Consider the following 26,790-nt stretch of genomic DNA (forward strand, 5'->3'; position numbering starts at 1 on the left):
ACCTAAATCATGGCTGCAGCTCAACACCCTGAAATGCTATTACTTCTATCCATAGTTCCACTATCTTTATTGTTACTATAACTGCCACTGTTCATCAAACCGACTGTTATAAATATCATGAATCCTATTTCTCTACATCGGTATCAGTGTCTGTGAACCAACCGGCAGCGAGAGATGCCGCCCACAAAGAGCCCGGGTCTGTCTGAGGTTTCTGCCTAGAAGGATGTTTTTCCTCGCCACTGTGCACTAAATGCTTGCACGTGGGGAAATTGTTGGGACGTTCTAAATTATAGAGTGTGGTCTAGATCTATTTGTAAAGTCTCTTGAGATAACTCTTTTATTTTTTTTATTTTAGGCATTTATTTAGATTTTTTACTTATGTTTACTTATTTCATTTTATTCTTTTCTACATATAAATTATTTTAGTTTTTTTTAAATCAGAAAAAGATGCATATTTGTTACACTGTTTATGTATTAAGTTATGGTGACCATCACAGTAACTATAACAACTGTAGAAGACAATAATAATAATAAGTGAATTAACTAAACGGAATTATAAAAGAAAGAAAAGTACCTACGTCCTGTCTTTCACATTTCAGCAGCATAAAGAGTGTGAAGTCAATATGGTGAGGCAACCCCTGGAGGGAAATAAATAACCACTCAAACTTACAGACACCAGAGCTTCAGTAACGCTGGTCAGTACGGCGGGTCGTAGCGAGTGGACCAGGATCTTGTGTTCGGTGACGGCAAACACCAGCAAGGTGACGGCGTTCTCTGGTCCGAGATTCTGGAGCAGCATGGAAAACCGACCACCACTACGGAAAACACAAAATGTCCTAAATTCAACTTCAATAAACGGAACTACAGGATTAACAACTGTCTCAGATACATACTAAGGATTTGGTGACCCAACAAGATATCAAACGTAGACCTGTGGAGATGCATGAACCAGGAGCAAATCCACATTAAAATCAAATCCAGAAAGTGGGGACGGAACGGTTATACACTTAGGAAGGATCCGAGGAACTTAGCAAGAAAAGCTCTTGACTATAATCTCCAAGGCAAGAAGAAGTTAAAAAGAAGAGATTTGAGCACAGCGGCGAGCGAGGTGGAGATCCATGATGGACGCCCCTTGCTCCCAAGGGGGCCAAGAGGAATAAATGAAAAAAGGGAAACGTAGGGAACTACAACAGGGTCTTATTCTGACTTACAACATATTTTATGTTCCTAAAAAATCTTCAGACCAATAATATTGTGACTGAAGTCAGCATTCTTTGTTTTCTATTTTGAATATGAAGTGAGCTCGAAATTGATAATATAGTAATGATTAAATACAGTATTTTAGGCCTATTTGTGCTTCCTAATTGAGAAGGTATCAAACTAATTTGAACAGGCCGGTCTTAAAATCATCAACACATCTGAACAATGTTGTTCTGCATATACATAAGCTGCTTCCTATGGACAGTCAGTAAAAAAAAAAAAAAAAAAAGCATAATTCCTTTACATTTTAGCACAGATATCACCAGAAGAACATGTGTGCAGCTGCTCTTACCTGAGCGGTAAAGGAGAAGACACTGGCTGGCTCAACATCAGGCTATCATGAGGGGAAAGCTGCAAGAAAGCTGGAAAGTGAAATAAAAACCAACCGAGCAAAGATACGCCTGCACTGAATCATTTAAATATTCATCCATAATGGAGGACCTAAACTACTACAGCCCACAGGCAATCCTAAACACTTCCAGAAAACAACACTATTGTCTGCAAAATGATAAACAACCTTTTCTAACATGCACCATATGCAGAAAACATCACATTACTCTTGTGACCTAAACTTACCTGCACCAGAATGCGAGGCCTCTGAGAGGAAGGGAAGGGAACTTTGTGCATAAAATGAGAGATGTGCCTAGAAAACAAAAATAAGGGGGATGTGAGGCCAAAAATATCAGCAGTTGGCAGCCAAATAATCAGGCAATGCTTCTTAGATGGGTTAGAGTTATGAGCAGCAGTAAAACATGAAAAGCATGAATCTTCTGTTACAAATCACCTAACCGAAGTAATGTCAAGTAAATATATTCCGAGTTAAAACATAAAAAGTGTTGTGATGGATTTTGTATTTGTGGACCTGGACTGTTACACCTCATATTACATTTGCAAGCATGAAGATGCTTCCGGTGTAAAAAATGGAACAACCAACAACACTAACAATAAACATCAGGCGTTGCTGTCAGTCCCTCAGATGCACTACATATCCCAAATTCATAATATCTCCTTTGATTTAGTAAGGTTGACACCATATAGTAAATTTCTTGTCACGCTTGGCATCAAAAGTACTATATACAGAACATATATGTCTTAAGCTCTGTTCAGACTGGATTTATCTCTCTAGGGAAGGTGGGGGATTTTATATTTTACCTGCCCTCGTCAGTGATATTAATCCTGTCAAACATTGCCATTCAATTATCAGGCTGTATTTCGACACAACAGAGGACTTATTGCTGAAATAATAGAGTTGCAAAATATTCAGAGCTATTTCAGGCGCCTCTGGTCCCAGGAGTAAAAGTCCCATTTATTTTTCCCATTGACAATGACTTACAGTAGTAGCAGTTTTAAAGTCGGGACCTGCATAAAACTCTCCTGCTCATCATTGGTACAAAAGATGAACTGCATTTAAAAATGTGATTTGATTAAAAAAAAAAAAAAATTGCATGTGTACGTAAACATTTCTAGGGGAAAAGGTACTTACAACTCCCAAGGTGAATTTCAGTAAAATGTTTCCAATTACAAAGTTTAAAATTCTGCGACATGCGCCACTAAGGCCCACGTCAGCAAAAATGTTTACCAGTTAAATAACGATGCATCTTACTGGCTTCTTCTACACAGAAATGGCGGCCGAGGCTTGTGGGTATTGCAATATTAAGATGCATCACCATGCCAAAGTGACACAAAACTTGATTTTATTTGGTGGTTAGAACATAATGAGATGATCTAATTAATGAGAATATTGAATGGGGGGGAACACTTTGGGAACCAGTGGCTCCTACAACTACGCAATGGGAAAATTCAAAATAAGAACAAACTTGGTATAGCATAAAATGGTGCAATTAAGAGCCAAATGAAGAGAACTCACTTCTCGATGGGCAGAGCGTGAGGGCCGGAGATAGAGTAGCGATAGAGGAATGTGAGGAACTTGCGGAATGCGTCAAAGAAGGGCCAGTGAGAAAGCAGACAGATACACTTGTTGGTGAAGACCAAGCGTGGGGTTGTGGTGGTGCTGTTAGTGGCACTGCTGGCGGCTGTCCCCTTACAGTTGGAAGAGGGTTTGGGTGGATCGGGGTTCAGGAGACCTAGCTGGGATAACTGCTGATCAGTCAGACACTCCTGCGGGAAGGGCTCATAGAACTGAATGGCAGCACCGTAGACCTGAAACAGGAGGAACAATTGGATACAATACTCACCATCTGCAGATGTAGCACATAGAGTAACTACATGTACGAGACCTTTATTAAAACATGCCTGAAGCCACACTGTATCTCATCGTTACATACACACGTATACATTTATGATGTGACACTGACACAGACTTCATAACATTTTTATTATTATTATTGTCAGTGTTTAACAATGATTTCCAGATGGGAAGGTCCAACTGGTGTACTAATAATGAAAAGTAGCAAACCTCTTAATCATCCCTGCACTCTTAAATAAATGAAACATTAATAAGCAAAGAAAATACATATAAAATAGTGCACTTCTGCTTAACCTTTATTGAACATCAATACCATGCAGACAAACGAACAGCGGTTGGCTGAGCCAGCATCAGCCTTAGGCCAAATAAATCCACTCTGCTTCCTAGAAACATGAGACTTTCCCCATTTCAGGCACGGATCAAAGCTAACTGGCTTATCTGCTGGGTCCCTGTGCGGGCGCATCATATGTAGTTTTTAGAAACTGGGCATTGTATTCGATGAATATGAATGACAATCGGACTTGCTTATTCATGTGTTTAAACCAAACTACACATCTGTGGTGTTTTGTTTTGCTCTTTTAAATTAAAGTCATTTAACCAATCCCCACTTATTAAAGAGCCTAATACAGGGTTGATATGCATCATACAAAACTTATTCACACAAAAACACAATTTAGGATTAGCAAGAGTGCACATCTGATTTAAAATTTATTTTGAATAATGAGGAGTTCCGGCAGCGGTGAAGTATTGCACAGTACTTAAGTACAAGTTGGAGGCACTTAAACTTTACCGTAGTATTTCCATTTTTCTGATCATTATCATTATCTGATCATTATGTTCAGCTTTAGTTCCGAGTTACTTTGTATATTCTGACTTTTTGAACATAACTTATGATCAATTTCTAAAATAGGATTCACTGTAATAAATGAGACAATCCAACAGTGTATAAAGTAGTTCAAATTTGCTCTTCCTTGAGCATGGGGAAACTCTGCTACCAAAGGAAAGCCCAAGCATTTCTTTGCAGTGCTCCGGATGAAACTAATCTTTCCAACATGTTGTGTTGCTAGTTGCGCTGGCCGTTCAGCATGGTGTAGCGACTTGCCCAGCCAACTGAGGATGGACACACACACACACACACACACACACACACACACACACACACACACACACACACACACACACACACACACACACACACACACACACACACACACACACACACACACACACACACACACACACACACACACACACTGGCAGCGATAGGCCGCAGAGGGTTCGGCACCAACGATTGCTGCCGACCCCTATCTGGCCTTGTTCAGCAGAGCTGCTGCTATCTAAACATCAGTACGCTTTGAATGTTATTTGTTTTCAATCACGATTGTGTTTCACCACATAATTCACTAATATGCGTCAACACGAGCCTGGTCCAGACTTGGCCACTTTTAAAACCCAAAGACCAGCACAGCAGGAAAGGGGCTTGTGTTTAGATTGTCTGGGCTGCATTAAAGTGAGCGAACACGGGTGTCATTTGGACATGTTCACAATCGTGTTTCTTGCATAGTTATGGAATTTAGTGGTTTAATTTACACGGTATTGGAGGGTCATGTTTAGACAACTACAATGGAAGTCAATTTTAGTCTGGTGTAAACAAACCAACATGACCCTGAAACAATTGGGAGAGAATTTGATTCTTTATATAAATGGATGATAACATTAAGTGCCTTGAAAAGGAGTTTTGTTTCCTCTGCTCGGTTAGAAGGTAATTTGCAGCAGTACTATGCTTTAATGTACTCCCAAACTCTGAAGAGAAAAATAAAGAAAACTTCTCCATAGGATGTAGGATCAACCAATCAGCTTGCTTGACACGCATGTCCGGACTATGCATTACTGGGATTTGGGGGATGTGTTGATTGGTTTGATGTGTTGCTTCATACACACTGATTCCCACTGGAAAGTGTGATTAAGTGTGTGATACTCATGTGAGTCCTGTTGATTGGTCTAGTGTGTTACAACAAATTTGTAAAATAAGTTTTTGCCATGACATTTGTACACTGGGTACCTTTAGAATTTCCTGAGGTAAAACACTCTAATTTCTGTTGGAGTCTCAGGTGGATGTGGTATGTCCATTTTAGGTAATCCATGTCTCCTCATCATTACTGGTGAAAGGCTTACCTTCACTTGATCATGCAGATTATCATTACGTCATTTAAATCCTTGCTTTAGTGACATACGACCACGTCTCTGCTTAGACACAGCTAGCATAACAAAACTGGGCAAAAAAACATATTCAGGCCTTTAAATGTAGAATATATTGTTTTCAGGGACACTAGATTGCATGTAAACTCTACGTTGTTAGTTTGTGCGTAACTACATATATGAGAGTGAGTAAGAGAGAGAGAGAGAGAGAGAGAGAGAGAGAGAGAGATGCATTGACGTCTGGTCAGCCTTGTTCTTAATGTTAACAAGTTAACTAACAAAGTGTAATTGCATTTACTACTGTTATTTGCATTTTACTTATTTCCTTCAGCCAACAAGATCGTCCTCAAGGAAAGAAACACTAGATGTGGAGTTTCAGGGTTTTCCCCTGACAAAAACAACATGCATGCCTGACCCACTTTCCCACCTGGCATTTAGAGCATCATGGTTTTTCATGCCCTACTGTAGCGCAGTAGTCTGTGGTCATGTCAGCTGTATAGACGGCAGTTACAGACTGTTGATGAGGTCTAACAGTCACTGACACCCTCTCATGTCATCTGGATGAAAGAGAGTAGCAGTAGCATCAACAGTTCCTTTTTCTTTTCATTTTACCTTCTCTCCAGAGGCTCCGGTGAGGACAAAGGTGGAGAAAACAGGTAGGGAGTATTTGGTGTTAGCTGGCCAGCACTCGATTGTGGCCCCCATGGGAAGGCAGAAGAGTGGGACAGATTCTGGTAGTGGGAATGACTCATAGTCCTCCTCTGGATATCTGCTGAATAAACCTGGAACAGGAAGAGATCTCAGTTTAGAGGGCTGCAAAGTGCACCCTTCCCCTTTCATAACCCATCAACAGCTGATTTAGATGCAAAATCAACTTTCCACAAAGCTCAAAATCAAACCAAAATAGTTCCGTTCACAAAGAGAATGTACTTTATTAAGTCAGTGTCTCACTAGGCATGCCTGGCTTTGTAAGCAATAAGTGCTTGGTAATCAGGCATTTGCATCATTAGTTACTGTCTGTGAACACAAACAAGAACCAATGATGTAGTGATTTTTAAAGTCTGCACCTTCTAAACTTTCAAGGACTCAAGGACTCTACGTGCGTTAACAGGCTCAAACTGTGGAAAACAGGTCAAAAACTCAAGGACTCCTAATTGACAAACCAATTCTTGGGGGGGGGGGACAATAAATTGGTGTCCACCTTTAAAATACATTTCTTACGTCTTTGTATCATTAAAGACAAACATAATCTGACAATTATTCATTATGGAAACACCTGCAAGTGCACAGCTAAAGAAATAATACACAGACTGTATCAAAAAGGAAAACTGTAATTCAGAGATCAGTGAGAAACGACAACAAGCAGTTGTACTAGTTCCAGTAACAGGTTACATGGAGGTGTTGGAAACCTTGTGGAAAAAAAGAGTACACAACACCGGTAATAAATAACTGTGTAGAAAATTATATTCAGTAAAGTTTGGACCAACAGTTATTAACAGCACCAGCAAGTTTAGCATCCTTTAAAGGAATAGTTTGGCTGCTTATTGGCTTCCTTGCAGAGAGTTAAAATAGGTAGCAACGGACGCATGGTGACATAGTCACTACTCATAGGGCCAGCTGGTGAAATGCTGCAGATGGTAAGCTAACCATTAACTGGACCGCCAGCCAGGCCGAGCTACTGCTGGTCAGACACAACAGCTCCCACAGCTTCTCTCTCCGGGGTTTCTACAGGTTTTACCAAGTCAAGTTAAACACTTTTTAAGACCTTTTTAAGTCCATAATGACTAAAATTTAAGCCCTACAGTATACATGTATTTATAATTTATACTGTTTATTGATCCTCAGTGGGGAAATTACAGTGGAATTACAATTTCCCACTCTGTTTTGATGTGAGTGTGAGTGAGTTGCCACTGCTGGACCAGCACCCTGACCAGTTAGGGTGGGTACAGTGCCTTGCTCAAGAGCAAATGACAGTGCCCAAGAGGTGAAGTGGCATCTCTCCAGCTACAAATCCTCACTCCCTACTTTGGTCCGCACGGGGACTTGAACCAGCAACCCGACTCCCTACGGACTGAGCCACTGCCACCCCTAACGCATAGATATAGTTTATCACAACATCAAAAACAAAGTCAGATGTCAGAGTCTGGAAACATTGTCCGGAACAATTCCCAGATTTCCTCATCTACTATACAGGACTGGTGGGTCATAATCTTAGCATGGCATAATAGTCTGCTACAAACCATTGCTCTTTTGAGAAACATGTTTTACTCGGACAAAGGAGGTTGCATAAAAGTGTATGGTGCAACACAGCTAATAAGCTGAAATAGCTTCATCTGTTTTGGCCTCTCCCGCTCTTTTTAAAAAAGGTATTCAGAGTTTACCAAAGTTTAAATCTACGTGGAATATTTGTGCCGATTCATTTTGCCTCCTTGAGCTCTGAATATTTCCTTTATATGGCCCAAACACACTTATTATTTTGGAAAGTAGATGTGTGTAGATGTGTGTATTACAACCTGATGTAATATTCACTATCTTTTTAACTCTGGTTTGATATCCACAATCTCCTTAGAAAAAAACAGCTGCCTGGTGGTAGAGATGATAAGAGCACTGAAACAGAAACAAAACTGTGCTGTAAAAGAAAAACAATAAGCCAAAAATTGTTAATATAATATAATAAAATAATGTGCAAGTGACTCCATTCGCATTACATACTGTAGTCGTTTGATTTTAGAATAAGTTCATATATTAATAAACTATTTAATGCAACTTTGAGAATTAACATAGTATCAATATAGGAGGTTCCTGACAGTTCTTTTCATTAAATATTAAGCTACTATAATGTATACACAAGGTATATTTGAATAGAGACTGATGCTACGACATATATAATCATTTGTGCAACAAATCTCCGCTGTACAGCATCACAGCAGTCATAGTAGCTGCCAATTTCCAATGCCCGTCCACCGACAAAACCACTAGTTTGTTCAGTTCTGGATCAAGCTGTCGCATTAGTCTATAAATAAAGTCGGATGTTGCAGATGTTCATGTTTGTTTCCAAATCTCAAAAGCTTGAAGCATGGTGTTTTTTTCTGTTTAATTTCTGAGAGCTGGCTTATCCAAAGTGAGAAACAGATAGGATCGCTCCATTCACAGTCTGCCGCACATTTCAAGATATGTACAACAAAACATCAGCCAGCCAATGTGAAGCTGAGCCAAACACAACCACACTGAGCCAACAGTGTTATCGGAAAATGACAATCTTCGTTCAGCTGTTTTTGGTACTGAAATGTCACAAAGATTTCATGTAAAATAAGCCTCATATTACCAGTAAATATATAGCAACCATTTAACCCTTTAAGGGAGAAGGATTTTGGCATGCAGAGGCTTATGTATTCCAACTCTGAGGCCTTAACATGCTTCAACAGTCCTGAACTTGCAAACACAGCTGTAGCAGAATGTCCTCATGCAGCCAGTTTACTCTGCAGCAGACCCTCCTCTCTAGAGACATTGCTATAACAACACGCAAACTGCAACACATAGGGAAACAGGGAATATGTTCATTGAAAAAAATAAAAAATTAACTTCAAAATTAGCTTACTTTCAGTACAGCTTGTCTTCGTTTTTTTTAGCACAAGTTTCAAAATATATCTACAATCATTCTCACATTCTCTGACTAGTCTGTTTTCTCACAAAAGCAGAATAAGTGATTAGCGCAAGAGAAAGTATTGGTTATACAGGGAACAAGAGGTGCGCATCAGTATTTGGATCTGTGAGCACCGGTAGTTATGGGATTAGGTAAATTTACCTGCTTTGTAGGCTATTGTGTTGGTTTTGGCCACAGACTTCTTGTAACACAGGTAGACCGAAGAGCCCCACTGAAAACAAGAGCACAACGGGAAAACTTAGCATTTAACAAAATGAAATGATAATTTGATTTGATGAAAGTCACCATGATGGTTTTGGGAATCATACATAAATCTTCTGCCACCGTCTGTGTGAAGCTAGGTTTATGGTCGCAGCATGTTTCCAGCACGAAGGCTGTTGTTGCAGGGCGTGGTCGTGCACCTCGGAATTTTTGTATCTCAGCGCGCACTGCGTATTCAATTTAAAATGGTTGGCTGGAAAGACTGGTCAAGCAGGCCATGTTCATGTACAGACCATAGGGAGTCAAATGGTCTTAAATATGTGATCTGAGGGATACACCAGATGGGGAAAAGAAGAAGCATTTTGCTGAAGAGTGTGGAAAAACGTAAGAGATCGTTTCGTCAAAGCTAAAAAGTGGCGCTTATAGAAAGAGATTATTCTGAACAATGTTAGAGGCCGACATTAATTTTGATTTGGAGATAAACAATGTCAGGTACCGCAAACATAAAAGGCAGCCTGCTTTTGTTTACTTCCACTCTCTTAAGATTATCCTGTTCCATTAACAGTCTGGGATTCCTGGTGTTTCAGATATTGTTGCAACGAACAATGCGTTGACCATAGACGTTTCCGAGGATGCACGTAGCGGGGCGCTCACGCTACGGTGTTACATGCCACAGTGTAATGTGCCAGTATAACCAAGCCGAGTGAGTGAGTGAGTGAGTGAGTGAGTGAGTGTGAATGAGACGTTTATTGCAAAGCCATTTGTTCACTGAGGCAGAAAAGCACTGCATAAGTGCATCCTGTAATCATTCATCATTTGGCCTCAATTAAAATGTCCCCATAAAGCTAGTCAGTGTAATTGTCAATACTACAAAACTACTATACAAAAATGTATTACCCTACCAACAGTTTAGACTTACACATCCCAACCAAAAGTCCAACTAAACTCAGACATTTGCATCTAGTAACTAAACCTTTAGCATGCACGTCTTGTTTGTGACAATTAGTCTACAAGTCTATTACTGTAATGGAAGATGGTCTATCTATGGCAACAAAGATTTGCAATAAATCTTTAAAAACCCAGTGCTAGAGATAAAGTACGCACCCAAAGCTGTGCTGAAATATTAACATGATCTTCACAGCTCCTACATTAGCCAGATGGAAAAATTAGGGTAGCTGAATTCTAATTTTATTGTAGAAGCCACAACTTCTCCTGCATGCATGACATGTCACAGTTTCTCAAGGTGGGTCAACTGGTTATATGAAATGCCAGATGCAGAGCACGCTGCACACAGCAAGGACTGTGTGTGTGTGTGTGTGTGTGTGTGTGTGTGTGTGTGTGTGTGTGTGTGTGTGTGTGTGTGTGTGTGTGTTGACAGGTTTTATGACAGGCGGATGGGCAATGGACGGAAAGAGATATTTTTCAGCACAAATACTTAGTAAGGATTAAACCAAACACAAGAGCAGAAGCCATAAAACTTGAGGGACTTCCCTCATCAAAAAGAAAGTGGAACCGTATAAACACATAACATATAAAAAAACTTCCTGAGGCAAAACACAGGGATTTTTGACCATTTCCCATAACTGGATGCACTATCCAGTTTGCGTGAGTCACCTAGGGGTATAAATCTCTTTACTTACAACATAAAAACCACAGTTAACAAGAAAAAGAGAAGTAGCAGGTGGGATGCAGTCTACTTTTCATTTATCTGCCGTTCCCTGTCCACAGAGAAGCTCTGCTCTACATTTTTTTCAACATAACTCCATTATTTAAAATCTTTAACTGAAAGAAAGTATTTTTTGTGTTTGTAAGGCTTACTCATGGCCATGAAGCTTAATGTCATCTTTATTTGCTGACTGTATTTCTGAAGCTCATATCACCAATTTAATTCTCTCTCCTTTGAAGCGTGCGGAGAAGGATTTGAGAAAAGCAAATCATTGGCGGTATAAAGTTGAGGATTCAAGACGTCTGGCTAAAAATATCTTTATCAAATATCTTGACATTTTGAATTTCAGACAAGGCTCTGACAGGATGAGCAATGAAGTCTGCAGAAATCAAAATGTCATGGTGTCCATCCATCCATCCATCTTCGTCCGCTTATCCGGTATCGGGTCGAGAGGGGGACCCCAAACTTTCCTTTCCTGAGCCACATTAACGAGCTCCGACTGGGGGATCTGGTTGCAAATGGGGGACTCCAGAAAAAGCGCCTGCTTTTTGACTCTGAGGCACTGATACCAAAATGTGACATTTACTATTGATGTATCTAAACTCCATTGGAGATGCTAGAAATGCCTGGACTTGACCAAGAAACACCTTGTCAAATGAAATGTAAAAAGTACATTGTGAAAAGCAGCATGTTAACAATGATTAGGAGTTTCCTGTCCACCAGTGTCTCTCTCACCATGCTGCTGTTGAGATTCTTCTCCACCTTGCAGAAGGTGTGAGGGGGAGTCTCGCCCTTGCTCGGGATGATGATGCAGATGTCAGTGACGGCGAGGGCAGAGTGCGGCTGGCTCTCAGGTGCCCGTCGGTAGGTGATGTAGATGCGCTGGGAGGAATTGCCGCTGATGTTGGCTGGACGACCGGAGGGTGTGGTCTGGATGAGGTGACAGCCCTGCTTCAGCCGCTCCTTCCACTCATACAGCACGCTGTGGGAGGAGGCACAACACAGCACTCAGCCAAACAAAACTTCACATCAGCGTGTAGTTATTAGTGTAATCACCGTCTGGGATTAATCAATACAATATGCAGTCATGATCTCATTGGGCCAATTAGGTGGAGCTTCCCTTTTTCAGTCTAGCATTGGGCATTCATCCCAGCTTTCAGTGGCTGACAGAATGGAGATGATTAGGCTTAATGTCTGCTTAGCACATCATCACGGCAAAGCAGAGTTTATGCAATTCATGACAAAACAACATATATCTGAGCTTATAAAGTGGAAGGCAGAGTGCACAGATGTCTCCTTAACTTCAAGCTCACATTCACTTTTAAACTCAATAACTTTGGCCAAATTTACAGGAGACTACACCGCAACAACATCATACACTATGAGATAAAAGAGCAATCAAGTTTTTGACACACAAGTGAAAATTGAAGTGAAAGTTACACTGCAAATTCTCTGGTTTCCCTTACAGTGAGTCATCAGGCATTTCAGTTTCTTTGTAACTCGTGATTATACTGGCTGGTGAAAGAATGACAGTTTGGCATCTATGTTGCATGCAAAAGCCATATTCAGTGTCCGCTAACGGCAACATGGCAGCTCACATAAACAGAGGAAACAACGAGCCAAGTGAGGAGCTCCAGCTGCTTTCAAACACAAACTGACAGATTAATCACAGGGTAAAATATTACAAACTTTATCATTTGTATGTGGGCTTTTGCTGTGGCAAGTGGCGGACATAAAGTTTGGTGGATGCACACTGTACTTGTATGACGCTGCTCTGTACACTAATTAATCACTGTCCCCTGCTTATGTACAGTACTGACCATGCTTTAAAGTATAGCACACTTTGACCTAAATGTAGGCTACTTTTGCTATTTTTGCCAATTTAATTTAGAACACAATTATTTGCATATTTTTTGAATAGTGAAAATAATAATAAACAGAGTTTTTGAACTTTAATGTCACTAATGCTGATTATTCATTGATTCATTTGAATTTTAATGTTTAAAATACTTTCATAGCAAAAATTATGTTTACGATTATGCACCGAGTATATAATTAATTAGATTCGTTTTTAATGGATTGACAGCTCTACTAAAATCACACCAAATGTGAGAATTGTTGCATCTGACAGTTCTCATGCAGTATATGAATATAGGAGTACACTGTCAGTCAAAACTCATTAACCCAGTACAGCATTGTAATAGCGCACCAGGGGACACTCACACAAACCACTTAGTGGACAAGTACTCAGAGGTGCAGACTAACAGTAGCAGTAAATTTAGAAAAGAAATCCTACATTGTGCTTCCATTATGCACTTATCCTCCATTAATGTTTCAAGTGGATCTCAACAGGCATTTTGTGGCAACTTCTAAAAGCTGAAAAGGGAACAGAATTTAAAGTGGTCAACTGGGTGATTTTTTTTTATTTTTTTTATTTCAGGTTCTCATCACTGTGGTGATTCTGCTCTGCTCATGGTCCTACCCATCAGACCAGTGACAGGGCCCCCAATTCTTCCTAACCGACCATGCTGAAATGGAAAGTGCAGAGCTTATGGCTCACACACTGCCGTTCACGTTGTGGCGACCTTAAACCGTGGCTTTAAACTGGCCCTTGTGTTTGGTAAATCAAAGCCTTAATGCCTCTCCAAACAGGTTGAGTGAGTGTGTGAGGAGGTGAAGAGGTTGAGGAGTTTTGTGCGGTATTTTCTAAAGGAGTTTATTTAAGCTGAAGCGGCACACCTCTGTTTAAAAATAACTAAATAACACTTATGAAACATTAACCTTCAGGAGAAAAGAGCAGAAATGCTATTTTACATGATAAAATGAGTGAGGCTATTGTTAAGGCTGTCAGATACTAGTACTGTCAGATTAAGTAATCAAAAGACAGAATGTGTCAGTGTTTGGGTGGCTTACCGCCTCTGCTTAATGTCAATTATCTACATACTGCATTTCCTTCTAGTCCTTAATATCGAACAAAGCTAAATTGATATAAATATGACTGGTCACAGATAACACTAGTGATTCCCTCTACAGTCTGAGCAACAAGTCACTGTCACATGTAGCAATATTTAAAAATGCATGTTAATAATGGAGGGTAATCTGATTCGGCACAGGCACGCGCGCGCGCGCGCGCACACGCGCGCACACACACACACACACACACACACACACACACACACACACACACACACACACACACACACACACACACACACACACACACACACACACACACACACACACACACACACACACACACACACACACACACACACACACACACACACACACACACACACACACACACACACACACACAGCTTCCCATTAGTCCATGTCTGGAAAAGTGCAGCCCCTCTGGGCTATCAGCACACAAAAGCTGCTGATACTGTCTGAGCAGAGCCTCTGTGTCAGTGCCTGATAAGCACTGCATACTGTAGTGTCAGAGGCGTGAGGCGGTGTGAGCCTCCTTAGCACCGTCACCACCTGCCTCCTGCCAGCCAGAGGTGTGAGAAGACTGAATAAATGGTATTGAATTCGCCTAGTTCAAAAGATGTTGCTGAGGTGGACACCTGTAACAGCGCTTTCCACTATTCCACCTTTTGTTGCAAAATTACAATGGGGAACGGCTGCCAGGCAGACGGAAAGTGGTTGCTGTGGAAAACTGCTGCACAGGGAGAACAGAGTGCTTTTCAGAACCCACATGATATGGACCAGTTTTTAGCCACAAACTGAACTTTATCACTTACAGTACTAAAGGAACTGCTGGGCAGAGTCTCATAGTAAGTACAGAGCTGAGAGTTCTAGAAACAACAGCAGCAACAATGTTTGCTGATTGTTACTAGGAATACAATACAATACATAAACAACATGCTAACATTTTAAGCACAACATGCTTAAAATCAGTATGTAAACATCTTCATTGTGAGCATTTTAACGTCAGCATCTGGCTCAAAGCATCACTGTGTGGCAGTAAACTCCTCTGGTCCTTACCCCAAGTCAGTGAGTGGCGGCTTGTCTCGACCTCTCCTGTAGCACACGAAGATCTGGGGTGCCATGAGACCGCCGTTGTTAAGATCAGCTGAATGGCCTGTTGGTGTTTCCTCTACGCAGGTGAACCCTGGCGGCACCTCCTCGCCTGTCGAGCGGATCACCACCGCCACATCCGTGATGGGCGCCTTCGGCTTGGCCGTCTTGTGGCAGACGTCGTCAAAGTGGATTTCCTGGTCCAACGGCTTGGAGCAGTCCGTCAGACCGGCCACCACAAAGTAGTCGGCTACACGAGGGCCTTTGTCCTCCATCATCTCCCATCCCCGCCGGCAGCCTGCACGGTGACAGAGGAAGAGAGACAGAGAGCCATAGAAAGGGAGAGAGGGAGAGGAAGAGAGGGGAGATTGATTATCAAAGTGGTAGCAGGTACAGACCGTTCTTGCGTCCTTGCTATGGCAGTAAAATAAAGTCTGACAGTTATAAATCTTACTAAGGGGAAGGGTCAGAAGAAGGGCAAAAGTAAAGAGAGGGTACAATGTGAGGAGGAGTTGGGTTATGATTCTGTCGTGACAGCCATTTCCAGTGTAGGCAAATAGCTGATGGTCTTTGACCAGATTGCCTTGCTAAAGGTCCAGCTTTCTCAAAACGCATTGATCCTAACAGGACAGAGCATTTGATGGTGGTGAGGGTTTTGAACCTCTCTCTAATTCTAAAAACTGAAACAGCACAGTTAAAGCCTGGATGGCTACACAGGCCTGAGGGTGCATTTAAAAAAAAAAAAAAGGAGCAGTGAGGTATTTCACACACTTGACATTCTCCCTCAATTACAGGCCGGTTTTTAAAAAAACTGCTTATTAGAAGATTTATGATTACATGGAGCCTATAAAGCAGGTTGATAACAATCCAAACAGTATTTTCCTTAATCTGTCCTAAGAAGGGCATGTCCTGACTGCACAACACCAGCTTCACTTTCTGAAGAAGCACAGGCTTAAGCAAAAAAAAATGTCATCCTTATCATTTTTCAATGATCTGGTTGAATAAAATCTGCACCTGATCAAAAGCTGCTTTGGATGAATGGGTGTTTTTCACGCTTCATTATCACAATTGTGCTTGTGGAAAATAAGCTTTAAGCCTAAACATTTCAGTATTACAGTTCATTTGGTGAATCTCCAAACAACTAAATAAACATTTTTACCACCTTGTGAGGATAGCTTGTAAAGTCCATCGATTGATCCAAGTTGCTGTGTCATGATCACTGTGCAATTTCAAGAAAGGTCAGGACCGCTAGGGGGAGAGTCTCAAGCAAAACTCAGCTGTGTCTTTGGGGCAAAGAATTAATGGTGTGAGGAGAAACTATGAGATTTCTATAAAGAGCAGCCACTGGAGGCTTTGCTTTTCAATTTGTGTTGCTGCCTCTCTTAAAAGGTATATACTTATACTGAAGTATAACAAGTTGAAATACATTTGCATTACAAAAGGGATTTGTACCACTAATTGTACAACTTATGTCAAGTTATAATATTATGTCATATAAATAGAGTCGCACCAGACTAGGCATGGGCTGGTTACCGATTTCAAGGTATAAAAAAATCTGCGTTTCTAAACCACTGTCATTTTTTGTCGTACCTTTCCTGAGTTATGTTTTTTTTTTTTATGAGTCTTAAAGGACAAATAGTGCATTTTAGAAATCCCTCTCCCATTGCTAGTGTGCAGTGTGTTTAAAAATATATTACAAAGCTATAATTGTAATACCGTGACATTTTTGCTTAAGGTTTTCATACCATCAGAATCTCATACCGGCCCATACCTACACCAGACTTTTGTATTGCTTCGGTCAGTGTGTTCCCTTTCTTACTGATCAAAGAAAAGCTACATTTTCCTCTCCCAGAACACAAAGAAGAAAAATAAATCAGTTCCCTAGATCACTTACTGCAACCCACAAGGATGCTTATGTATAAATGACAACTCAAAGAAAAACTGTAAAAATGGTTCTCCTTTGCCATCTTCTACCCGATAACTTTCTGTCTGCAAACATTAGCCTCTCTCCGACCAAGTAGTTACAGTAACAGTGCACTTCTAAACAGTTCTACTACCCTATTTTCCAGGCTGTAGGTTGCTTCGGAGTATAAGTTACATCAGTCCATAAGGCGCCATGAAGAGGAAAAAACATAAGTCACACTTGACTATAAGGTGCATTTAATTAGAAATGTACCGTGAACAAGCCTCTCCTGGTGGCACGTTAACTTCCTCTGATTTCTTCATTGCAGTAAGAGTAACCTTTTTGCCAGTCCCTCGCAAGTTTCTCACTCAATCCAAACTTTTTTTCTGATGCTAGACTACCGTTTTTGGCTGCATATTTTACTACATGCAGATGGTGATCTACAGAATGGGATTTTTGTGCCCTCTCAGTTGTCTGTAAGAGCAGCATATGGTTGTCACAAGCCTAAAACACCCTCTCGCAGCTGTAGCCGGTAATGTTTTGAGTATGAAGTAACATTTAAAAACATGTTAAATTATATATATTTTTATATATAAGTCGCGCCAGACTTTAAGTTGCAGGACCAGCCAGACTATGAATCCAAAATGTGACTTATAGTCCGAAAAATACAGTAATATGGGGTAATCCTCTCCCCCAAAAACAGGGTATTGTCAACCGGTATTCTTCTTAACTTGAGTCGGGCTGAACAATTATCAAATTTAAACACGATCAGGATTTTGGCTTACCACAAGCAAATTTGCGTGATAGAGCGATATTTTAAATGCGTCATTTCATAGAACGCTCCGTTTTGGTTTTTTGCAAAGCCCCAGAGGCCAGATTCACAGAGGACAGAGTAGCATGAGGAAAATTCCACAACAGACGGCATTCGTCGGTTACAAGGTTTACCAGTTACTAGTAAATGCAACATTTTCTCCCGTCTGTGTTGTAATCTTGACAAAACAGGTCCTCACTTTGCATAAAAGGAACACCCTCTGGGTGTGTTGGTGTAAAATCTCAGTCGGCCTCAGTGACCAGATTCATCACGCAACCTCTTGACACTCGAGCCTCCGGGACACGAGTTTGTCTCTGTGGGTCAAAATGAAACTTTACCCCTGCCAGTGCTCTCGCTCTTCTCCTGCTCAGTTGTGCAAAAACACAAGAACACATTGAGTTCATAAGAGCTGAAATCAGGACCTGTGGGAAATGTGTACCTGCACAGCAAGTATACAGACTGGATGCTAGTAACAGGACACAATTCAAACATGTCTTTAAGTTTTCATACAAAGCAGAATGGTGCACAGACAGCTGTTTTAAATCTTTAAAAATAATTTCCCAAGCCAGTGACACAGTCAGTTATACTTTCTCATCCTGATAACCATTTCACTGCAAACTGATTATAATTTAATTCTGAATGATTCAACTGGACAAAGTCTGTGATTCCAACCATATGCAGTCAGAGGGTGTGGGAAGAGGGCCTTTTTAAGCAGGGTGTGTTAGCTTAGTCTAAATGCGCTGGATCAGGGGAAAGGTAAAAAAGCTGCCAACTCAAGTCTGTGTGACGCTATGCTAGCAGAACCTCAGCTGCCCCCACAGCTACGTAAACTGTTATCACCTCGATTCACTCTCCTCGCCATCAGAGACTCAAGAATAGATCAAAGTGACAAAACCTCTCTATATGCCGAACAGTGAATCCTCACCATCTGCATAACAATGTGATGTTTAGTCTTTGATCAGCCGCAGAGTTCAGGTGAAAGTCAGGTCCTTCTACACATTTTGCTGCACTATCAAATATAGCCTGACCGATATATCAGCGGGACGATATTCTTTTTTTTTTAATAGTCATTATATATAAAGCGATATATATCAGCGGGCCGATATAATTTTTTTTTTTACTAGTCATTCATCAGAATCACTTATAATGGGGAGACCTCTGGCTCAACCAGTAAGAGCGTGCTCCCCATGTAGGCTGAGGCCTCTGCAGCGGCCCAGACGGGGCAACCTCAGTAATGGCATTCGCCCCATGAAGGCTGAGGCCTTTGCAGCCGCCTGGGTTCGAGTCCGACCAGCATCCCTTTGCTGCGTGTCATCCCCCGTCTCTCTCCCACCTTTCCTGTCTATCCACTATCACTCTGAAACAAAAAGGAAAAAGGCCCCAAAAACCAATAATCTTTCTTTGGCTTTCACATCCAGCTATTGACAGATGGTGAGAAAACACTGTGTTTTGGCTCTCATACTCGCATTACAAATGCATCAGCCCTGATGAGGCAGAAGAAGTGAGATGAGTGAGGTGGACCAATAGGCTCTGGTCCTTCTCTTCCTCATATGGCACCAGGCCTAATCGCATATACAGTATATTCAATCTATAATAGCAGTGCTCCTGTTGTTATCAGCTGTGTAAATTGTTAAACTAAGATTTACCACATTGACCTCTACGGTCTGCACATCTGCACAGCATCCTGACTCCAAGACCACAGTTAACACTTCCTGTCCAACACACAGCACAGATTAATACATGTTTCTGGGACACTCGCATTACAACACATTGGTGTAACACCCAGAGGACAGGATTTAGGACATGTGCTTACTTCTTTTCAGAAATGTTTATTCAGGACTGAAGACAATACAAAATACACAAAATACAAAAAGCGAGTACTCTCTCATTTCAAATGAAAACAGATTCACTGCAGCACACGTATAAGTTGAAACTGAGATGGCTTAGCTTTGCTTCACATCTTTGCATTTAAAACCATTATCATTCTCACTTAAATCAACATTGTGTTTGCTTTTGAGTAGAGTTCCAGAATAACTGTGGCACGAGGAAAACAACAGCAAGTAAAACAGGAGATGATAATATATGGTGGGACAAATACACACATTCCTATTGCACCTTCACATGTGCTTACAATACTCTCTGCCATTAAAAGCCTGCATACGTCTGGAAAGGCTGACAGGCTGGCAGATAGCCTGAAGAAGAGGTGAGACATTGATGAACGTTTTTTGCGTGTGTGCAAGCACGAGGTCCTGGGGTCACATTCTTGTATTTCACAAGCATAATGAAAGAAGGGAACTAATGGTCAACATGTGTGGTTTCGTCAAAAGCAGGACAACCACATCAAATGGCTAAGCCAATCTAAGTTCAATTGTTCTCCATTTTAAACGTATTAAAAGCATATGCAGTCCTTCTAAAGACCATAACATCAATGTCTAATAAAAGAAGGCGTGGAATTACACAGGGTGTCGGCCAATACTGCGGCTATCTCGTTTCTTGCAAATGACGGCAGTTTTAGGGACCCAGAGGGATTTTGCATGAGACTAACATGACCAAAAAACTGACGCTATTTAAGGGGAAGTTCCATGGAACATAGCAAGTACAGTTAACTCCTCACTTTGTATAAAACTGTAACAAAAAAAGTTGTTGACCTAATTTATTACAGTCCCATGGAGGCGAAGCAGTGGAAAGCTCTGCAGTGTCACCTCCCTGTTAGGACGGCCACAGATCCACATGACTGGACAAAGAATGATACCCATCCCTGGCATGCCTGCTAAAAATACAAAGCAAACCAAAGCAGCTGTATTGTGGCACACGCTACATAAGGATTACACACATATAAAACTGTCTATGGACCAGGTTAGGTTCAAAGGCTCAGTTACCATAGTAACTGACTCGGAGGTTAAGTTACCTCTCTTTTTGAAACGGGCTGGAGTTACCCCTCTCTCAGGTTTGGTCAAGCTCCCTGTCTGAAACACCCAGAGTTTTCATCATCTCATGGTTAACAAACTCAGAGTTTTCACTAAACCTGCTTTTGAAAACGGATCCCACGATGACAAAACCCAAAAAACAATTAATTTCATATTTATACAAATGTTTGGTCTGTGCAGAAACAACTAGGTAACTACCTTACTGATTTTTTAGTGTTTTTTTACCATGACAGCCTTGAATCTAGGTGCATCAAAGTGCTGAGATGGCATAACAGGGTGAAACGCATCCTTCATTGTGGATGTAGTCATGCAGAGCTGTGACTCACGCCGTGCCTGACACATAAGAAATCTGCATCACAGCTTAAGTGTTCTAATCCAAATATCTTAATTTTCTGGCTGCCCTACTTCTCCCCTGGCAGACAGACCTGGACGGGAAAGCTTGACTTGGTCTTGAGGTAAACGCCCAGAGAGAAGTGACACAACTGATTCCTCCCAGCATAAAACTAGAGAACATATAAAAGAGGATGTGCTCAGGCCAAAAGCCTCCTTACAAAGGTCACTGGAACTGGAGCCCTTCAGAGTTCCTGAGGCATAATATTTATGTGTTTCTGAATCATTCATGAAATTCAAAAAGTTTGTTCAGCACAAATGCCTTAAGACAAGGTTTTCCCAAGACTATTTGTCTTTGTACAGCTGTATTCAGCAATTGACTAAGAGTCCCTTAATGATGTGGTTAGCTCGCTTTAAAGATACTGACACAGCACAGCTGGATGCACAAATGATCTGATAGTTCAGTAATCACGCAGGGTGGAGAGTGATGTGGGAGAAAAGTGGAAAATCACCACAGGCCCAGAAACTTTAAACTGAAGGGCCTGGTGCCAAAGCCTTAGACAAAGCTTCCCAGCCCAAGCTTGCTGACGTATAACAACAGCAGGAGTTCCATAGGGTGGCCAGACCGAACAACCCTTCAGTCGCTTCCACAACGTTTCTGTTTCTGCAAACGTGACAGAGGAACGATTTCCAGCTGTCTCCGGTTCTTGAGGACCAGGGGCCAATGAAACCCGCCAAAAGGGACTCTCGTGCGAGGCTCAAGTGGCCCAGTCGCTCTCTCGGCTCCAGCTGTACAGACATCCAGCACAGAGACAGCCGCAGCAGGGCAGACACGTGGAGGAGGTGAAAAGGAATGTGCTCAAGAACATAAACACAAGCCAGTAGGAAGCCTCACTAGCCAAACATCTGCTTCTAGTTAGCCCAGAGGGGTGGGCGTTTGGCCCTTGTGGTTTTTAACTGCATCAAGTCATGTAACATTGTGGAGGAAAGATGACCTCTGAGAGAAATAAGTGTACCTTTTTCCATGTAATACTGCAATCTAAGGCTGGGCAATACAAAGAAAATCAAATATCACAATATTTTTTACCCAATACCTAGATATCGATAGTGTAGGGTAAACATTTGGTGTTTTCACAAAATATGTTTCGCAATTGGATATAAAATCATCAGTAATGTGGATTTAATGAAGAGGTGGGTAAAGGAAAATAATATTACAGCTAGAACAGTCTGGTAAGTTCACAAAATGACATTTTTACTGAAATGCAGCTTGTAAAACCAGGAATGACAACACTTATTTCAGTCATATTACGATAGTACAATATCCAAAATGTAACACAATATCCAGTCTCATTTCACCGTATCGACATAATATTGATATATTGCCAAGCCCTACTGCAATCTGTACACCTGATGTGTAATTCAACCTATTCAAACAAATACTGAGAGAAATGAAACGGCAGCCAAACCTATCAGGTTGTTTTCACACCAGAGCTTTTTGTCCTGTTAAATCCTCTCTGGTTCATTATTTGTTTTTGGTCCTATTTCTTTCTCTTTTTTTGGAGCTTTTCCCCTTTTATTTCAGAGTGACAGTGGACAGACCTGAAAGGTGGGAAAGAGATGGGGGATGACACACAGCAGAGGGCCGCAGGTCAGATTCAAACCCAGGCCGCTGCAAAGACCTCCGCCTTCATGGGGCGAATGCTATTACTGAGGTCGCTCCGTCTGGGTGCTATTTGTTCGGGCAGGTGTGAACATAGTAGTCACATTCAGATCAAAACTACCGCGCCGAGACACTTTAGAGGAGGAGGTCTCGGTCTGGAACACACTCTGGAGCGGTTCGTTTGTGGTGGGAACATGATCCGACCTCGAAATCAGGGTGCTCGGCAAGTTTGAGCTTAACGGCTCATGTAGCCAGGTGTGCTTTACATTCTGTGATGCAGCTTGCATAGTAGCAGTAGCAGCTAGCGGGATAATTGCATAGCATTTTTTCTCTCATAGAAATAGACACTGGTCCAGAACACAGGACCTTCTACCTTTTTACTTTCTTGCTCTCGCCCCAGACACATCTGACCAATCAACGGCATCAATATTCTCACGTGGTTTGCAGTGATGAATGTAGGTTTGGATTTGTCTGTGTAAAACTAACCGAAACAAGGGAAAATGCTCCAAATTGGACTAGAGCACACAAACTATAAGTGTGAAAACGCCCTTAGACACACCAGGGTGAAATGGATTGGAGTTATTACTGGTTGTGACGTCGCAGCGTCTTAGAACCATCCAGCTCCCAAAACAACACAAAAACACAGGAATGGGTCACAACATTTGGTCAGCCTTTGCCGTTTGTGTCTTAGAAAAGTTTGCATGTTTACTGGTAACCTTCAGCAAAGGTATCACGGTTTCACAGTATTGCAATAAAAGTAATAAATGTATTATTTTTGAAATGTCTGGCTAAAAAAAAAAAAAAAAGCTTAAACCTTAGCAACAGTTTAACAACATTTTAGTAGTTTTGAAACAGTGACATTTTCAAACCACGATATTCTTTGAAACCGGTAACTGGCCCATGTCTACAGACAACCACTTTTTTCCTGGTATCCCCGAGACTGGGTAAAACCCGCCCACTCTGCCGGCGATTTGATTTCGCCCTACAGCTCGGTCTGGAAACCAGACTAGGTATCCCCATCAATTTAATCACACAACTACTACTAAACAAATGTGTGCGTGTGCATGTGTGTGTGTGCAGGAGACAGCGTTTACTGCATTAGTCTGGCTGCATTACCTTTGTCAACAGATATTGTATTTTGAATTAGTTATGCAACTATTTGTTGTTTTGTATTCTTCAGCAGCAGTGCTTTTTTCATACACCGAAACAAGTTTTCCCTCAGGGACAAACGAAGTCCATCTCATCTTACAACAGCCCGTCATTTAGACAGCTTTCCGTGTTCTAACAAGGTAACAATAAACATGGTGCTCCCCACAGATATTCACCTTGTTTCAGGCCAATTAGTGTCAAAAAGAAAATGAACTGACAGGTGGATAATTCTTTGGCTTTGAGCAAAGCCCAGTCAGCAGTGCAAGGGTGCAATGTGTAATGCCACAGCCCAGTACTGAGAGTCATACTCCAATGTAGGGCTGGGCAATATATCAATAGCATACTGATATCGTGATATGAGACTAAATATCGTCTTAGATTTTGGATATTGTAATATCATAATTTATGACACATGGGTTGTCTTTCCTGGTTTTACAAGCTGCATTACAGTAAAAGTGTGTCATTTTGGGAACTTACCAGGCTGTTCTAGCTGTTATATTATTTGCCATTGCCCACCTTGTCATTAAATCCACATTACTGATGATTATATGTCAAAAATCCAATTGTAGAAAAATATCAAATTAATTTTCTCCGTGTCACCCTGCCCTACTATCAGGTCCTGTCTCTGCTTTTAAAGCTTTTTAAGATGCAAAAGAAAGATCCAGAGACACAAATACCTTAGTTGGCCATTTGTGGATTTTAGAGTCTGTTATGACCAAAATGTGAAAAATTGACCACCACCACATTTAATGCTCTACCTGGATGTTAGACCACAGTTGTACGTGGTGTTGAAAACCAAATAATTGTAAACAGATTTCAGATGATTATATTTCGGGGCAAATGATCAAACATTTAGACTGTGGCCAACAGAGAGCTGAATTTGCTTTGCAGCTTCTATCAATCTGTGCCAAAAGTCACACTACATCCAGGGTTCACAGGGGTGACTGCAATGGAACCAAACTACAGGCCAGGGTTTATGATGACAGCAGCATCTGGCTGGATCCAGCATCAGTTTGCTCCAACACATTGTTGACGGTAGTTGCCTGGCTCCAAATCAACTCCATACCATTTCATTAATTATATAAAATAATAGCTGATAACTGTGACAAAGGGGTGAATTATGATATAAATGCAATAATTATCATACACCTTGCAACACTGATAGAACCGGACGTTGTAACCAGACTAGAGTCTGAGGTTGCACCCCACATGATGAGATAAAGAAGTTTTAAGTACCAGGTATTAGGATCACTTTGGATGAAGGAGTCATGAAAGAAATCCGACCCATTTTCTTGCTGTTTGCAAGCGGACTTGGAGAAACCGGTTTACATTACAATCTCAAGAGCCTTTTGGGGGTTACTTAATTTCCGACCATATTTGACCAAATCCTGAAGTGTTGTGTTCTGTTTGTTGTGTAATTGTATAATCGTTCTTTGCAATTTTTTAATGCCAAAAACATATTAAAAAAAGAAGCTGGAATCAGATGATTCTTTTCACCATAAAATCGATTCATCTTTATGATCCGATTTGTAATTGGTCGCTGTCCTTTGATGTGGATGGACCCTTGAGTAACACTTACTCACAGCTACCATCTCACATCTGGTGTCAATTTGCAGCAAGACTGGAATATATGTTGCACACAGCCATTTCAGTGAGGTTGTGGTTCAGGTGTATTGGTGGTTTGAGGTAGAGGAGGATTGTTGTAGTAGGTGGTTTTCCTATCTTTTTTCCTGAACTTCATGTTCCACCTGCTAAATGCTCCTCTGCAGCAATAGAGATGTGAAAAACAGCTACCAGGTGAAAATGCATTCCAAGGTCATATTTCCGTATACAGAATATATCAAGGTAAATACTGGGAACACAATCCCTAGGCTAAGACCCTATACAAGAGGTTACCATCCTGGCTCTGTGTACAGTATTAGCACAGGGAAGCGCTAACGCAGAGCCCTGTGGGAATTAAAACCATGGATCCGGGAAACCTGATCTCACCAACCTGCCTCCTCTCCCTGCCTGATCTTTTAATTCCCTAGTTGGCAGATAACCGTTCTTAAGGTTGGTATTTTGCTTCAAGACAGACAAAGTGATTTGTTTTCTGATTTGTGATTTGTTAACTTTGGAATCTGGCAGTTTGGATTTAGTGAAGTCTTTAGTCACTCCTGAAAGGCGCCCATTTCTGGTTGAGTGCTAAAGGAAAAAAAGGGTTGACAGTGGAGAATAATCCTTTACCCTTGTGAACCCAGAAGACCACACGACAGCAGCAGCAGAATGGGAGAGTCAGACAATTACAGCCTTCACCAGTGGAGCCTCGACTGTGGCAAGCTACATCCAAGAAGCCTACACGAAAAATCTGAGTTGAATATAATAAAGGTTCCCACAACGCAAACGCCTTGGATTTGCTGATATGTTGTGTGAATTGTTGTCGTGGTTTGCACCTCAGGTCCACCGTATCTAGTAGTATCTGTAGATTAACAGCATTTTTAATCAAAGTGTGCACCTATTGTATGTCCATACTGCTCTTTCTGCCAATTCTCTTGCTTAAGTACTCAGTACTCTGTTCTGCATCTAAAACAGTGGTACCAGTGGACCTATACTTACTACTTTCCAATCTACCACTTAAGTCGGACTGTCTGTCTGGCTCTCCAAAAGTTCAATCTTTTCCCAAAATTACTCCACTAGCTCTGCTTGTACTCAATTTGCACACACTGCAGACTCAGGCTGCAACTAACGATTAATCTGTATATTATTTTTCTTGATTAGTTGATTATATATAAAATATATTATATTATATA

General features: G+C 41.2%; 1 protein-coding gene across 7 annotated transcripts in view; it reads right to left on the reverse strand.

The window, feature by feature from the left end:
- LOC117960549 (C-myc promoter-binding protein-like) overlaps nt 1-26,790 on the reverse strand; it is a 68,432-nt gene that overhangs the window by 35,975 nt on the left and 5,667 nt on the right. For all 7 annotated transcript variants that reach the window (XM_034899031.1, XM_034898799.1, XM_034898624.1 and 4 more), the window contains exons 2-9: nt 15,189-15,519; nt 11,932-12,178; nt 9,471-9,540; nt 6,278-6,447; nt 3,128-3,420; nt 1,837-1,903; nt 1,553-1,611; nt 671-815 (exon numbers count right to left, since the gene is read on the reverse strand). In XM_034899031.1, coding sequence (XP_034754922.1) covers nt 671-815; nt 1,553-1,611; nt 1,837-1,903; nt 3,128-3,420; nt 6,278-6,447; nt 9,471-9,540; nt 11,932-12,178; nt 15,189-15,499 — 1,362 coding nt within the window. In that variant the 5' untranslated portion in view covers nt 15,500-15,519. The remainder of the gene's footprint in view (nt 1-670; nt 816-1,552; nt 1,612-1,836; nt 1,904-3,127; nt 3,421-6,277; nt 6,448-9,470; nt 9,541-11,931; nt 12,179-15,188; nt 15,520-26,790) is intronic.

The sequence above is a fragment of the Etheostoma cragini genome, chromosome 1 (genome assembly GCF_013103735.1).
Source record: "Etheostoma cragini isolate CJK2018 chromosome 1, CSU_Ecrag_1.0, whole genome shotgun sequence".
Classification (NCBI taxonomy): domain Eukaryota; kingdom Metazoa; phylum Chordata; class Actinopteri; order Perciformes; family Percidae; genus Etheostoma; species Etheostoma cragini.